At 31.8% G+C, this 15,582-nt stretch overlaps 3 protein-coding genes across 5 annotated transcripts; 2 read left to right on the plus strand and 1 right to left on the minus strand.

Annotated features, from left to right (window-relative positions):
* Positions 1-50: 50 nt before the first annotated feature.
* On the minus strand, positions 51-10,479 carry LOC130672433 (adenylyl cyclase-associated protein 1). 3 transcript variants are annotated; one of them, XM_057477022.1, is made up of 9 exons: positions 8,682-10,479; positions 8,279-8,539; positions 6,730-7,135; positions 6,356-6,640; positions 6,026-6,282; positions 5,629-5,810; positions 5,342-5,548; positions 1,062-1,205; positions 51-222 (listed from the first exon to the last, which is right to left on the minus strand). In XM_057477022.1, exons 1-9 carry the CDS (start codon positions 10,462-10,464, stop codon positions 139-141), a joined length of 3,609 nt encoding a protein of 1,202 aa, XP_057333005.1. In that variant the 5' UTR covers positions 10,465-10,479; the 3' UTR covers positions 51-138. The 3 variants fall into 3 exon arrangements, with proteins under 3 accessions (XP_057333005.1, XP_057333006.1, XP_057333008.1); XM_057477023.1 differs by lacking the exon at positions 8,279-8,539; XM_057477025.1 differs by lacking the exons at positions 8,279-8,539; positions 8,682-10,479 and adding an exon at positions 7,836-7,957.
* LOC130672434 (MATH and LRR domain-containing protein PFE0570w-like) lies at positions 1,427-5,285 on the plus strand. The gene is made up of 3 exons (XM_057477026.1): positions 1,427-1,533; positions 1,612-1,748; positions 1,952-5,285. Exons 1-3 carry the CDS (start codon positions 1,518-1,520, stop codon positions 5,210-5,212), a joined length of 3,414 nt encoding a protein of 1,137 aa, XP_057333009.1. The 5' UTR covers positions 1,427-1,517; the 3' UTR covers positions 5,213-5,285.
* A 3,734-nt stretch (positions 10,480-14,213) lies between the features above and the next one.
* Positions 14,214-15,488, plus strand: LOC130672460 (breast cancer metastasis-suppressor 1-like protein). The gene is made up of 3 exons (XM_057477064.1): positions 14,214-14,365; positions 14,508-14,758; positions 14,868-15,488. Exons 2-3 carry the CDS (start codon positions 14,541-14,543, stop codon positions 15,340-15,342), a joined length of 693 nt encoding a protein of 230 aa, XP_057333047.1. The 5' UTR covers positions 14,214-14,365; positions 14,508-14,540; the 3' UTR covers positions 15,343-15,488.
* Positions 15,489-15,582: the final 94 nt, after the last annotated feature.

Genomic DNA, 15,582 nt, shown 5'->3' on the forward strand with positions numbered 1-15,582 from the left:
AGTGGTAAATGTTTCAAGACTTTAACGAAATAAATTTATTTCCTAATGAATATAGTCGTATAATTTTATTTTATTTTTTTAATTAATTATGAGTCTAATGATTAGGAGACGAATTAAAATTTTAAATGGATTATAAATTTATCCAAGTGAGTCAACGGCTATCGTTGACAATCCTTTGGAATTAATAGTCGTTTTAAATTGCTCTGGCACTGGATACTCCGTCTAAAAATATTTATCAGTTATTTATTTATTGCTCATAAAAAATAATTTATTAAAAATTACGTGAATGAGCTTGAAATTTTTAATTCGTTCCACGTAATATTTAATTTTCTAAGAAATAATTCCCCTTAAAATTTTTATAAATTCAAAAAATTTATTTTAATTACTCGTAATTTTTTTAAATTGAATTTTGATTGCCATTCTCAGACAGTGCCCCCCCCCCCCCACTCTTTTTTAAAAATTTTGAATGACTTTTAACTGTTATAAGCGTATCAAATTTTTATCAATTAATTAAAAAAAAGTTAAAGCATTAATTCAAAAAATGACAACGCAGTCGTAATTTCGACGATATATAGATTTTAAAAAAATTATTTACACTTGATATCAATTAGGAGTTGAACGAAATTTCTTAAATAAATTTCAGTAAAATTGTCATGTCAATTTTATAATTCAAATTTTTAAATTTTGTTGGCTAAAATTTATTAAACAAATTTCGTTCAACTCCCAATTGATATCAATTGTAAGTAATTTTTTCTCAATTTTATATCGCAACGAAATTACGACTACGTTGTCCTTTTTTCAATTAAAATTAAAATTTTTTTTTTAATTGATTAATAAAATTTTAATACGGTTATGATAGTTGAAAGTCATTGCATATTTTTAAAAAGTGGGGGGCACTGTCTGAGAATGCCCTTAATTACTAAAAAAAAAAAATTTTAATTGATTACATATTTTTTTCACTTTAATAAAAATTAAATAGAAGAATTTTTTCTTAAATAATTTTTATAAAATTCCAAATTAAATTTTCTTATTAAAAATAAAATAATTATTAATTAACTTACATAATCACCATTACCCTTAGGTACCATAACATTCATTTCACTAGATTTACTGGTAATCAATTCAACATTAAGTGATTCTTGATTCAAATACATCTGACAGCCATCAGTCTTGTCAATTGAAATTGTTGGCACTTTTCCTAGTACCTAATTTTTAAAAATAAATAAATCATTAATCAACTCCTTGCACTATCGATAAAATAAAACTCCAAAAAAAGGGACGTGCATAAAAAATAAAAAAATAAACTTATCGTCAAAGTCTTGAGTTTAATTTTTGAATAAAAATTTCTTCAGTCAAAACGAACAAAAAAAAAATAATGCGATTGTCATTTCAATCTGTCAAAAGTCAGCAATGTGTAATAAGTACATTTTTTTATACTCAAAGTTAATTAATATTTACATTAATTAACTATTTACAATTCAGGTTTTTTTATCCGGATTTTTTGGTAAACACGAAAAATGCGCTGGCAAATTGGTAAATATTTTAAATAATTTTGTTAATGTATTTTAAAATTAGAGCGACATGCGAACTAATTAATGAATTAATTACTAGGAGGAAATATTAGACCAGTGCGTTTAGTTTGCGAGCTTAATTGGAAGGAGTGTCCATATGCTGTTTTAAATTATATGTGGTCTGAAATAGTAACTGATGTTGTTGATTGTGTTACTAATGAGTCAATCCTATTACGAGTAAGGATACCCTTTAATTAATAATTAAATTAACGCTTAAAAAATACAAGCGATTAAAATTTTTTTCAAAAGTTTTAATTAAAATTAAAAACTCGCGGATTTTTTTTTAAATTATCCCGACTTAATTTTTAATAAATTTTTTATCTGCGTATTTTTAAGTTCCACGTGTTCACTAATTCTTTTTTTTTTTTTTTTTTATACAGATAATAATTTTATTACTCGTGTCAACGATTCTCGTTCACACAATTTGGTCACGACTAAAATCATTAAACGAAAGTGTCCTTACAAAGGACACATTAAATGACGTAGGATATAAACTACAAGATCTCGAATTACGCGTTAATATATTGACCTACAAAATGCAGTACGGGACCTGGCCGCTGCCCGAGCAGATAAAAGGAACGAGTATCGAGGGACATAAACAAAACATACGATTAACTTTATCAGACAATCGTTCTTGGTTAAACAAATGTATAAAAAATACCCGCGATAGCTTCAGCATGCGAGTCCGCAAGCCGAAAACCGCCGAGACCAAGAGAATTAATTACGGGCACGATGCAAATGACAAATTACATCGGCGCAAAAGTGATAAGAGTCTTACAGCGAGAGATAAAAATGATTCACGACTTAAATCCGCCAGCGCAAAGTCCAAGAGTAGCAGAGAGTCGATTAATTCTAGTCTGACGTCATCCAATGATTCTTTAGACGGGTCGTCTAAGAAAAGTTTGAATAATAATTCGATTTATCCCGTCGATAAAATTTTTAAGTCTTCGCAAAAACCAGCCACGACCAAAGAAAGTCTCGCGGACGTCCAGCAGCGATTGGAAAAATTGCAAAATGTTTTGAAAACTTACAGTCAGGATAATTTATTAATCATCAAGTCTAAGGACAATGATGATGACGATGATAAGAGAGAATTTAGAGATTTTTTGAAAGAATTAAGCGACTTGCGCACTGATACTGAAAGTGATGACAATAAATTAGATGCTGATGTTGATAATAATAATGATAAATTAATAATTAATGATGACTCGAGTGAAGGAAAAGATAAAATTACTGGTAGTGAAAATAAAAATGATTTCACTGGGGAGGGAAATTTAAATAAATGTGAATTTAAATCCAATGAAGAATTAACTGATGAATTAAATGACAGTTTGAATTTAAATGGGAATTTAGTTGAAGGTTTCAATGAAACGGAAACTGAAGCGTTGAAACGGACTTTGATAAATGAATTTTATTTAGAAAATAATTTAATGGGTGAAGATAATTTTGGGTTTAACTCGCAATTAAATTTTACGCAGTCGAAATTACTGGATATTATTAATGAAGAGCAGTCGGGCAGCAGTTGCACGGAAAAAATAAGCAAGACGATGATTTGTTTTAAAAAAATAAGCCAGGAAGCGGAAATTCTAGACGCTGTTGAGGGAAAAAATTTAATTCAAGATGAATCACTGGAGCTGATCCAGGAGTTGCGATTTAATGAGACTGATTTAGATGAGGAAGTAGAATTTGTTGGTAAAAATTGTGGGATTGGTTTAGAGAAATGGGAAAATTTTGATGAGTTGTCGATAGCACGCGAGTCTAGTGAGCTGGTAAATAAATTAGAGATCACGGAAGTTAATGGAGGGGATGAAAAATTAGACGGCTTAATGATAAATGAAAATAAAAATGAAAATGAATTGAATATTTATGATTTATTGGAAATAAAAAATGAAGGAAGTGGAGATAAAAAATTATTAGAAGAGAAAATAAATATGGAGTTCATTAAAAGTAATGAAGATCTGATAGATTTGAATGACGACGCAGAAATAAAAATAGATAATGAAAAAATAAAAGATTTTGATAAATTTAATTTAATTGATAGTGAGGAACTCGATGATTTTAATCTGAGTGACGAACCTCTGACGGCAAGGACGATAATTAATGAAAATAAATCTGAAAATTCGGGTGATATTAAAAATTTGATAGAACTGGAGCAGCTGACATTCGAAGCTCTGACGCGGGTTGAAAGTTCATGGGACACTGAGATAACTAAAACAATATCTGAAGCATCGACGATCAATTTTGATTCGCTGGACGAGGATTTGAAGCTCAACACCAGCGAAATAAAATCCCTGAATGTTTTGTCTAAAGAGAGCAGCGTTTATTTGACAGTCGATTCTATTTCGGATTTGTCTGTCGACAAAAGTCTGGAGTCTGGTGATAAAATAAATTTACTTGAGCCCGACAGTTTGGAGATGAATGAAAATAATTTTGAAAAAGTGGCAGAAAATTCAAGCGGCGCTCGGACACCGGCTGAGATAAATAAAAGCAGTGAATTGACAAGTTCGTTATCTGACAAAATGTTTCAGCAGAATATTTATAACAGCGAGTTAAATTTATCTTGCGATAAATCTAATGGTCTGATAAACAATCCGAGTGATAAAATGAATAAAAAATCACGGGCTAATTCGCTAACGGGAATAAAGTCTTTTAAAATATCTGGGGACGGGGAAAAAAATGGAGAAAAAATTTTAAACACTAAAATAAATAATAATTCACAAAAAACGCGTAGTAATTTAAATTTGACACGCGATAATGAGCATGAGAAAGGCGAGAGACGTGTAATTAATTTGCAGAGGCGCAGCAAATCGTACGTGACCCCTAGAAAAGTCGAAGCAAGTCCAAGGATTAATACCGGGAATGCTAATAAATTATATAAATTTAATTCAAGATCACGTGAGTCGATGAATAAATTATCTAAATCCTGTATTCCGGTTCTGAAGACCCGTTTGGAGAGTAAGAAAGACGATTGCAGGCCTAAAAGTCCAGCTCGCGGGCCGCTGACTGTGTCTGTCAGTCTGGAAAATTCTAAGCAAAATATCCCGGTGATTACTGAAGGCGCTTTTTGTAGACCGGTAGTAAAACGCGGTAACTCTGCTGTTGATTCAGAAGCTGGAGGTAAAAGACACTTTGAAGTAATGAGTGATAAAAATAAGGAGTTAATTATGAAGGACCAGACAATTATTTACGTGAATGTCGTCACTGACAGCGATAACTGTGTGACCAAAGTTATTGATCCCAAAACATTTTTGGAGTTTATAAAAGACCGGGAATTAAATGTACAAGAAGTTATTGACAAAAGTGTCGGTGAAAATAATTCAGATAATTCTGAAGATAAAAATAAAAATTCTAAAATAATAACTGTCGTGTCGTCAGCAATTAATAGTAATAATAATAATAGTAATAGTAATAGTAGTAATAATAATAGTAATAATAATAATTTTGTGTGCAATAAATTAAAAGAGAAGGAAGTGTTAGCGAAGCCTTCAATAGCACACACGAGCACATCGATATCAGATTTATCAGGAATTTCAAAACTTAAATTGCCAGTTGACCACAAGCGTGTTCCTGACCGGCCGTCAAATTTAAATGTCGCGGGCATTGAAAATATTTTTAAACGCAAAAACAATAAATCTAAATGACAGTGATTGTATTTTAATGATGATGTTTTGTAAAAGTATTTTAATTTGTACTGCGCTTTTAAATTTTAAATATATATTTTTTTATAGTGATTTAATTTATGTGAATATTTATTTATTGTAAAAACTCACCTGCATCTGGACGCTCTGACAGTTAACGAACTCGATGCTGGAGACGAGTGAGTCGAAGACGATTGAAGATTTGCGGCATGAGTCCATCACGATTGAATTCAACTTTCCTTTTATTATTAGAGTACTGTCTTGGCAACGGTACATGTAGACGACGTTGTTCATCTCGGGGTTCTCTATCACCAGGTCTTTGTTGCCTTTGTGGTATTCCTTGAAAAAAAAAAAAAGAAATTTAATTTAATTCAATATGGGAAATTATTTTAGAGTAAAAATGAATAAAAAATACTTACGATCAGCCATTTTTTACCATCGCGACTAAATACTGGTGGTTTATCAATAGGCGCGTTTGCTGGAGGAACAGATTTCATTGGCGAGCCGGAATTATTAACGACCGGTGCTTTGAATGGAGCTGGACCAGTTCGAAGTGATGAATTTTTATGCGTTTGCATTTCCGATGTTACTTTTTTCAGCGCTAAATAATTTATTTTAAAATAAATTCACCTCAAATTACAAATATTTTCTTATTTCAAGGGAACTGCCATCAGCAATTTAATTTAAAATCACCAGAATATTAAATTTTGCTGTCTAAATTTTAAAAAAATGAATTAACTGCACAAAAATGACTTTTAACACAATTTATAAGTGGCAGTTCTCTTGAATAATTGATAACTAATGAATAATAATTACACTTAGTAATATTTTCCCCTTGATTAATTTGTGCAAAAAGTGCACTTCTGTCATCACCACCAGCAGACGCTGAAATATCACCGACAGGCATGCAAGGTGGCGGTGGTGGCATGCCACCAGGTGGTGGTGGTACTGGAGCTGATACACTGCCTGTTTTAGACCAGACCAAACCAGTTGTATGATGCTGACGTATGTACTTTTGTAGCTCCGATAATGTCTGGACCCAGGCTTTGCACCATTCGACGTGATTCTTATCTCTATTTCATTCAATAAATATACGAGTTTATAAAATAATAAATATAAGTAGGGAAGTAAAAGTTGAACACTAACTTTTCTTTCCAGTCTTTCAAAACACGATTGGTGTAAAATTGACCGGCATCATTCATTTCTTTGACATACGGAGCGGGTGTTGGTGTAACGGCGACCCATCCTAGTGCGGGAATGCTCTCGCTGATTGCCGATAAATGATTGAAGTACTGGGAGCCCCGATTGTTCTCACGGAATTGCTGAATCAATTGAATTTGTGATGACGTAGGACCGAGAAGTGACACTTGTTCGGGCTGACTCGATGGCGCTGGACGACTGGCCGCTGTTTTTATAAATTCCTTTTGAATTCTGTAATTTTAAAATCCCAATTATTTTTTATTTATAAAATAAAGTATCAATTAAAATACGAGATGAAGATTTAAAATTTAAATGCATACCGGAAAGCTTCATCGACGAGTTTGCTGTGAGCGGCAACGTCACCGCCGATCTTTTGACTTATGGCCAAGTACTCGGCGAACGGTCCGGCGACGAGATCTTCGAACCCAGACACGGACATGATGTTGAGTGTGTAATCAAGTGATTCTTGATCGACAACTTCTAGTTCTGCCTCCACGTCTCCAAAGTCGGGAGGATCTGGAAATTCTTGGTCTTGTTCTTCGTCAAACTCTTGGCCTGTCGATACGTCGACGCTCTCAACGCGCTTTGGCAATGAAATGTGAGTCTGGATAGCGACCTCCTGGGTTTCGGTAAAAAATTTCGACGGCACGTTCTCGAGCCTTTTTGTCACCTTCTCTAAACGAGTTACCAGCTGTTCTAAATGCTCTTCTCGATCGTTTTCGTATCCTGGAAAAATATTTTTATATTTATTAACCCAATTATTGTAAAATTCTTAAAATAGTTTTATAAATAGTGTCATTGTCGCAAGAATTTTTACGAAATATATCATATTTTTCGATGATATTATTACATAAATATGATGACTAAAACATTTACGTTGTAATCAAAATGTCTCGTCGCTTGATATTTAAAAATAGTTTCAATTTATTTTATTGATTTAAGCAGATTTTATTATTTTTATTTCTTTAGATTCAAATTCCTCCTTAACTATCAAGTTTACGTAAAAAATTACTCAATACTTTTTTGTAGGAAATTTAATTCTCTACAATTTAGTTCCTATACATTTTTACCGTATCTCCAATAGTTTAGCCAGAATTTCCATTCAAAGATATCAATAATATTAGAAAAATAAATTTTTCCAAACTATAAATCCCGAGCTATGAAAATAAATTCTGGCTAAACTATCAGAGATACGATAAAAATGTATGAGAACAAATTTGTAGAGAATTAAATTTCCTACAAAAAAGCACTCTTTACTTTTTTACGTAAACTCAATAGTTTCCGAGTTACTAAATTTTTAACGAAACTAAAACTTTATTTTTACGAAATCAATTTTTTTTCAATTAAATTACATAATAAATATAATAATTATTTATTAGTTGAATAAATTTTACAATTACAATAGAAAAATAAATAAATAGATAACCCTTATCAATTAAACAAACGATAAATAAATAAAAAAAAATTTTTTTCACAGCAGATAAAATGTTAAATAATAAAATAATAATCCGGTACTTCCAGAAAGCCGCAGTAAACTGAGAGACAACACACAACTGTCACGAGTATTAAACACGATGAAAATAACTACGTATTTATAATTAGAAAACCGCGAATATTGTTGATGAATCCAAGAGTTAAATATAATGTAGGCGTTTAAATAACGTAATACTCACTTAAATTTATATTAATATCTTTATCTTACTCTACTTTGTCGACACTAATTAAAATAAACAAATAAAAGTACAAAGGGGCGACTAAAATTAATAAACTTGAATTTAAATTATAGTTATAATTAGAGATGTAAAATTATTAGATTATTACAGCAGTACAATAAAACAAATAAATTATTATTATATAGATAATCCTAACCAGGATGAATCATCGGTCCCAACGGATCAAATCTGACTTTATGCTCGCTGTTATTGTTGGTTGCGTGCATTAAATCTGAGAAAAACCTGTGTCGTCTTAAAGCGAGTTCATCCTTGGCAACTGGCGTAGCTGGTGGTTCTTGCATACCACCGCAAACCTCGGGATTATCTGTGTCGTCTTCTTCAGAAAGCCAACGTGGCATTGGTTTATCTACTGGTACTACTGCTACCGATGGTGGTTTAGTCATAACCGCCGGACTAACTGTACAATAATTTTTTTTTTACACAATTTCACTCCTTCCTCAAATATTTACCACGAATTTATCAATTAATTAATTTTAATAAATAAAATACTAATTGAAAGTTTGCTACTCGGCTAAAATAATACGTGGCTATAAAAATACCTGGTTCAGTGGTTATTGAATTCTCAAAGACAGAATCGTCCCCTTCGTCGTCAGGTCCATCGGCAATTGTTCTTTCAATGTAACCTGGGGCTTGATACAGACAAACAGCTGGTGGCCCCATTACTATATTATCTAATGTCAATTTACATGTTTTAATATCATCTATTGTTTTAATTGATACAGTAGTACTTGTTGAATCGCTTTCATCGTTATCTTCTTCTTCATTTCCTTCTTCTTTTCCTTCCCCTTCTTCTCCATCGCCTTCTTGTCTTGCATCTTCGACCGGATCGACTCTCATATCATTACTTATTTCAATCGAGCTCTCAACTTGCTCACTTTTCATCAAAGAAAAGTCCAATTTTTCTTCTTGACTTTTAATCGAAGGACCCGAATCTTCCGCTTCACTTGTCATCAAAGAGAAGTCCAACTTTTCAACTTCTTCACTTTCAGTCGAAGGCAAACCAGAACTTTCAACTTGGTCACTTTTAATCAAAGAAAAATCTAAATACTCTTCTTCACTTTTGATCAAAGACAACCCAGAAATATCTTCAATAGGTTTGTCCTTTGAATGTTTTCTAATTTTCGACAAATTTTCCTCAATCTCCTTGCTAATTTCCATTAAATTTTCCTCAACGACAGTTATCATATCCGTGATATTTTCCTCCACCTGATCAATTATTTCCGAGGATATTTTCTTCACTTCATCGATCACTTCAACTTCGACTTCGTTTATCAATTCGTTTGATATTTTTCTAACATGATCTATTATTTCCGGTGTATGTATGCTCACTTTATCAACTACTCTACCATTATCATTATCATTACTATCAGCTACAGGAAAACTTTCTTTGGCATTCGTTGTTTCGTTAAAATGAATTCCAGCAGACTCTTCATTACTTTTAAATTTATAATCACCCCCCTCTTTACTAATACTCTTAACTTCTAATATATTATCTTCATTAATAATATCCGTTAAATTAACTTCGATTTCTTTAACAGTCGTTATTGAATTATCCTCATGATTGCTAATATCAGACTGATTTTCCTCAACTTCGCTACTTAATTCTACAGCTACATCTTTTATTACTTCAACTAAATCATCTTTAATATCAATAACTTTATCTCCTAAATAATCTTTATCAATAACATCTACATCAATATCAATATCTTTTTTATCTATTAAATTAATTTCATTATCTACCGAATTATTTTCAACTCCTTGTTCTAAATTGTCATCAATATCTCTAGTATTAACCAAAACACGATGAGCCTCATTGACTATAATCAGTGACCGTTCCTCGACATCGCGGATTATTTCACGGGAAATTTCTTTAACTTCGTTCATAAACTCCTCTGAATTAACATCAATATCATCCGGTTCTAGTTCTGCTTTGTGATTATCATCAGTTACTGGAGCATCAGTAGCCTCATTAACACCAGAACTTTCCTTATCAGCTTCCGGTTTCGGCTTTTCATCACTTACAGGTCTAACTTTAGGCTTAATAACTTCGTAAATAACATCGATACTTTCTTCTTCTTCTTCTTCTAATTCATTATCATTATTGCTGACGTGATTACCGTTCAACTGTTCGATATTTTCGTTAACGATATTTGAGCTTTGTTCGTTTAAATTTGAATTTGAATTTGAATTTGAATTTTTATTATCTAATGGCAATTCTATTTTTATAGAGTCGACTTCTTCAGAACCGTCAGCACTTTCTTCACTACTATCACCGTTGCTACTTTTAGTTTTTTTTGACTTGCATGCACAGCAGGAAAACATATTTATTTATTTATATAAACATTTATAAATAAACTATTCAATTATCAATCAATAATAATTTTGATTATCGATAAATAAATATTAAAATTTTTCAACAATTTTGTAAATAAATTTATAATTTAAATAAAAAACTTTATAAACTCTTTGAACTTTTAAAATATCAGCCTTTGATTAATAAACTTGATGGGTTTATAAATAAACAGTCGCACCCTTGTTACAAATCACGGGTAATTTCCGCGACTCGGACACAGATCAATAAAATTTTAAACTCATTCGTTAATTACGAGTAAAAATAAATGTAATAAGAGAAAAATACTCGGCACATTTTTGGTTTTTTTTTTTTTTTTTAAGTGTCTACTCGACTTGCCCTCGAATGGGTGGAGCACTGGAGACCATGACGGGGTTGTAAAATATTATAACTGGTACTGCGTTTTTTCCGAGCACGGATTTGGACCGCGTAAAAAATATGAGACGTAATATTGGCGGGTGCGTTGATGCTCGGAAACCCGCGAGATGAACGACGAGACGGATGTCAACGCGGAGGGACGGAGATGGAATTTAAATGAATCCCGGGGGTTAATGCTCGTTTTGGCACTGAGGGAAGCCACGGGGGGTGGAAAAGTGTCTAGGCCGGGTCATCCGGAATACGTAGTCGCAGGATACTGCTGCTCTGGAGTTTCGATTTGGAGCAGCATCTGCGGTAGGTGCTGCCATCAGAAACATTGTGGACGAGACCCGAATTTATTTAACACTTGCTTCCGGTTTAATAAATAATTATGTTAATTATTCTACACATTTATTTCCTACTCTGTATTTCATTAATTAGTATTTTGTAATTTACTCATTTACTAGTAATTATTTATAATTTAATGATAGTAAATTATAAACAATTTTTCGTGATAATTAATGGCTTCAATTATTAGTAAATTAATTGTTTAAAAATTCTGTAATTTTTGTAATTAATGATGACTATAAATATTAAAAAAAAAATTAATTAATTTTAAAAAATAAAATATCGTAAAAATAAAATTAAATTTCACTAATTAATGAAACTTGTACCGTTACAAATTAATTAGAAATTAGAAAAAAAAAAAAAAACAAATTACATATATTAGAAAGTATGACATTGAAAATTAAATCTCTAATGAAATTAAGTAAGAAAAATATGAGTGTGAATTAGCAGACAGACAAATTTAGAATTATAAATAAATGGAGTAAAAAATTTAAAAAATTGATTTTTAAAAAATGCGCATTTTAAAAAATTTGAAATTGATAAGTTCATTTTTTTAAAATTATTTATAATTTTAAATTTGTTTGATGTCTGCTACATTCACGCGTAGAAAAATATAAATAAATATAACTGGGATGTAATTCAATAGATTTTATATAAAAAAAAAAGTAAATAATAATAATAAAGTTGGAAAAGTTGTTTGGAATCAATGCTAAATAAAGACTTGACCTAATACTTATTGAAGCCGGACTAAAACAATAGTAATTGCGCGTATGAGTAATACATAAATTTTTAATTCTCTTTTATGAGATAAAACTGATGGATTTTTTTTGTAGCCTGTTAGATAATCGGTGGGCAATTCGAATTAGAGATTCGGTGGGTGGGAAGTTAATGAGTAAAAAAAAAAAATTAATGAAAATGATAAAAAATGAATTGTTGAATTAAACAATGAAATTAAATGTCAAGTGTCATATGTGAATTATGACTCATGCGAACTCAGCAGGAGACATTGGAACATAACCATCAGATGCATTGATAAATTTATTTATTTTTTAAAAGACTTAGAATTTGAAGAAAAAAAAAATAAGTTTAGTGAAGTCATTAATTGGTGGGTTCAATAAATTTTAGTTGATGAAAATTATCAATGGAATTCAGATGAAAATAATAAAAAAAAAAAAATGACAACCGGAGAGCCAGCGGCTATTGGAAATTGATTTGATAAAATAAGTGAAGTTACTCACTGGTTGATGAAAAAACAAGTGTTGACAGTTGACTTATTGTTGTAACAATATGAGAGTACTTGCAAAATATTTTGTGAGACACAAAAACTGGTTTTTAAATGTAATTTGAAGTGACAATAGTTAGTATGTGACACTAGACATTTACCAACAGACTGACAAACGTCGGGGCGTCTGCCGGATACCGGAAGTACATACTGATATATCTATGTACACAATCATTAAGGCTGGTTTTCAGACACGGATTTGAAATTTGAAAGCGCGCACGCGCGAAATTCGAACTTGGGAGAGTGCGCAGCGTATGAGAGTGGTGCGCGCAAGTTAGTAAGAATTCAAACGGGAAGACTGATGTCTATCACACAGATTCCGATGACAGAAATAAATTTATGATTGAGATCCTGAAGATTCAGATCTCAAACTTTTACATATCAATAACAGGTTTTCATGATGATCATCAGGACGAAAAAATAAAAAAAATATCCGATAAACTCAGGAGCAAAAGTCCAGATACATTCCAAGCACATGCTTGACACATGCCCATACACATTAGGGTGGGCCCGAAATCCGATTTTTTTGAATTTTCATTATTAATACCAAAAATATTTTTCCTTGTACAAAAAAAAAATTTTAGGTCGATATCTTGAGCCCGCCAAATCCCGCTAAAGTTGGAAGTTGTTTAAAATTTTTTTTCCAACACATTTTTATCGGAAATTTGGTTCCCTACAAAAATTTTGCTCTAAAAAATGAAATTTTTGAAGATATTATTACTTTTTCAGGGTAAAAAATAAATTTTATCATAAAAATTTCGTAGTAAATTCAATTTTCTACAAAACAGACCTAATAAAAATTTATTCAAAGTTGATAGTTACAAAGATAATAGCAATTCTTGGTGAAAACCACCAAATAACGAGAAATGTGACTATCTAAACATAAAACTGCCAGTTTCTGAATAACTATAAATTTCAAGTTTTTACCAGAAGACCAATTTTGTTAGAAATTTGATTTTCCATGAAATTTATATGATAAAATTCATATTTTACCCCTAAAAAAGACAATATCTTGAAAAATTATATTTTTTAGAACAAAATTACAATTATCTCAGTAACTATCAACTTTACGTAATTATATCATAGGACCTTTTATGTAGAGAATTAAATTCCCGATCAAAATAAGGAAAAAAAATTTTAAACAACTTCTAACTTCAGCGGGATTTGGCGAGCTCAAGATATCAACCTAAAATTTTTTTTGTTTTTCCGAAAATTTTTTTTCTTGTACAAAGAAAAATATTTTTGGTATTAATAATGAAAATTCAAAAAAAGCGGATTTTCGGCCCACTCTAATACACGTGGGTCTGGGACTATTCTAAGACTCTAATAATTTTTTTCCTCCAGTATTTTTTGTTATTTTCCGTTGAAAGAGCCTCAAAAATCATGTCGAATAACAACCAGATGGAAATATGAGAATAAAAATATCAGACCGACCCAAAGTGTCCAAGACATGAAGATGCCCTCGTCATGGTTCTGTCGAGAGTCTAGGAGTTTAAAAGTTTTTTTTCTTCAATAGTTTTACGCCCCTACCGAGTTTCAAATCAATCCTTACATTTTTACGTTTTCGGGCCACTGATTCCCACTTCGTTTGCGCTCTACGCAATTTTAAAATTTTCAAACCTACTATCTGTTTTACCTCATCGGTAAAAAATATCTCATCCTTACCAATGAAGAATAGAGAAAGTTTCTATTCTCCGTCCATGGCTGTAACATTTCTGTGCGCGGCAACTTTAGTTACATCTACTTCCAACAGGTAGCAATACTATTTCGATAGTTGTGTTTTGTGTACAACAATTTCTCAGAGAAATCAACAACTGTAAATTAAATAAATATTTCCACAGCACAGTGTTTTCATTTTTTTTTGTTTAGTCTTTTTTTGTTTCCAGGTAAATATCCTCATTCACATTTTTTGTAATTCGTATTTTTTCTATACATTCATAAATAAACCGTCTCAAGTATTTGAGGTTAACCAGAAACTCGAATTACTTACATTTAAATTTTTTAATTTAAAAAATTTTACACTTACAGTTTATTCAGGAGTCAACGTACTCCTGATTGTCGATGCCAAGCGTCAAAGATGAATCTGAGCCCGAAGGCGAAGAAATGTCGCACGATAGCAACAACAGTGACCAGAGTTCAGCCTCCTGTGACAGCAGTGCGGACCACAGTGACAGCGATGACTCCTCGGAGATGGATGAGGATGAATGCGAAAGAAGACGAAGTGAATGTATGGAAAATTTGGTAGATTTGGAGCGACAATTTACCCTCCTCAAGGAGCAGTTAGTATTTTTCATCAGCATCTGGACACCAGACCTGGAATAAATTCACAGCGATAATTATTCACTTCTTTATTATTATTATTATTAATGATAAAATTATTTCCTCTAGGTTGTATCGTGAAAGAATTACTCAGGTAGACACTAAATTAAGCGAAGTAAAAGTAGGAAAGTCCGAGGAATATCTCATACCCCTGGAACTCCTTAACCAAAACATGAAAACACGGACGGAAGTTGCGGGAATCTTGAAACAGTTGAGATTACAAAATATCGAGAACCAGTTCCACGCGGAGGAGCAGGCGGCCAGACAGAATTACGAAAGCGAAAAGAGACTTGTCTGGGACGCGATTTACAATGACCTGCAAGACAAAATACGGAGGCTAGAAGAGGATCGCAATAACGTTGACATCAACGCAGACTTGATGTTCAACTCGAGCAGCAGAAGGAGGAGAAATCACACGGACAGACGCAGAGCCGTGTCCGTCACTGGCCCGTACATCGTCTACATGCTCAATGACGCAGACATTCTTGAGGACTGGGCTCTGATCAAGAAAAGTTTGAGTAGTCGGAAAGCTGAGATCCTTTGAAGTAAATATTAAGTTCTTTTTTTTTTTCATCGAAATTTGTGGATTGTGCATAAGAATATTTTTAAAAACATTTCGATCAAGATGATGTTACATTATTATTATTATTGATATAAATATATACAGATAGATATTAAGATTTAAATTTAATTAATTGGGTTATTTTATTTCTTTATCATCTTCGTTCTATTCCTGGTGAAAGTGAGTTTTTGTTTTTCCGATTAATATGAATGAGAAAATTTT

Source organism: Microplitis mediator, chromosome 7 (genome assembly GCF_029852145.1).
Source record: "Microplitis mediator isolate UGA2020A chromosome 7, iyMicMedi2.1, whole genome shotgun sequence".
Lineage (NCBI taxonomy): Eukaryota > Metazoa > Arthropoda > Insecta > Hymenoptera > Braconidae > Microplitis > Microplitis mediator.

Excerpts from the sequence above, each read along its gene's own strand:
- LOC130672434 (XM_057477026.1), top strand. Across the intron at positions 1,749-1,951 it reads ATGAGTCAATCCTATTACGA|ATAATAATTTTATTACTCGT; the intron begins GTAAGGATACCC and ends TTTTTTATACAG.
- LOC130672433 (XM_057477022.1), bottom strand. The coding sequence starts at position 10,464 with ATGTTTTCCTGCTGTGCATGCAAGTCAAAAAAAACTAAAAGTAGCAAC. Across the intron at positions 7,136-8,278 it reads GGGACCGATGATTCATCCTG|GATACGAAAACGATCGAGAA; the intron begins GTTAGGATTATC and ends ATATTTTTCCAG. Across the intron at positions 1,206-5,341 it reads GTCAGAGCGTCCAGATGCAG|GTACTAGGAAAAGTGCCAAC; the intron begins GTGAGTTTTTAC and ends TTTAAAAATTAG.
- LOC130672460 (XM_057477064.1), top strand. The coding sequence starts at position 14,541 with ATGCCAAGCGTCAAAGATGAATCTGAGCCCGAAGGCGAAGAAATGTCG. Across the intron at positions 14,759-14,867 it reads TTTACCCTCCTCAAGGAGCA|GTTGTATCGTGAAAGAATTA; the intron begins GTTAGTATTTTT and ends TATTTCCTCTAG.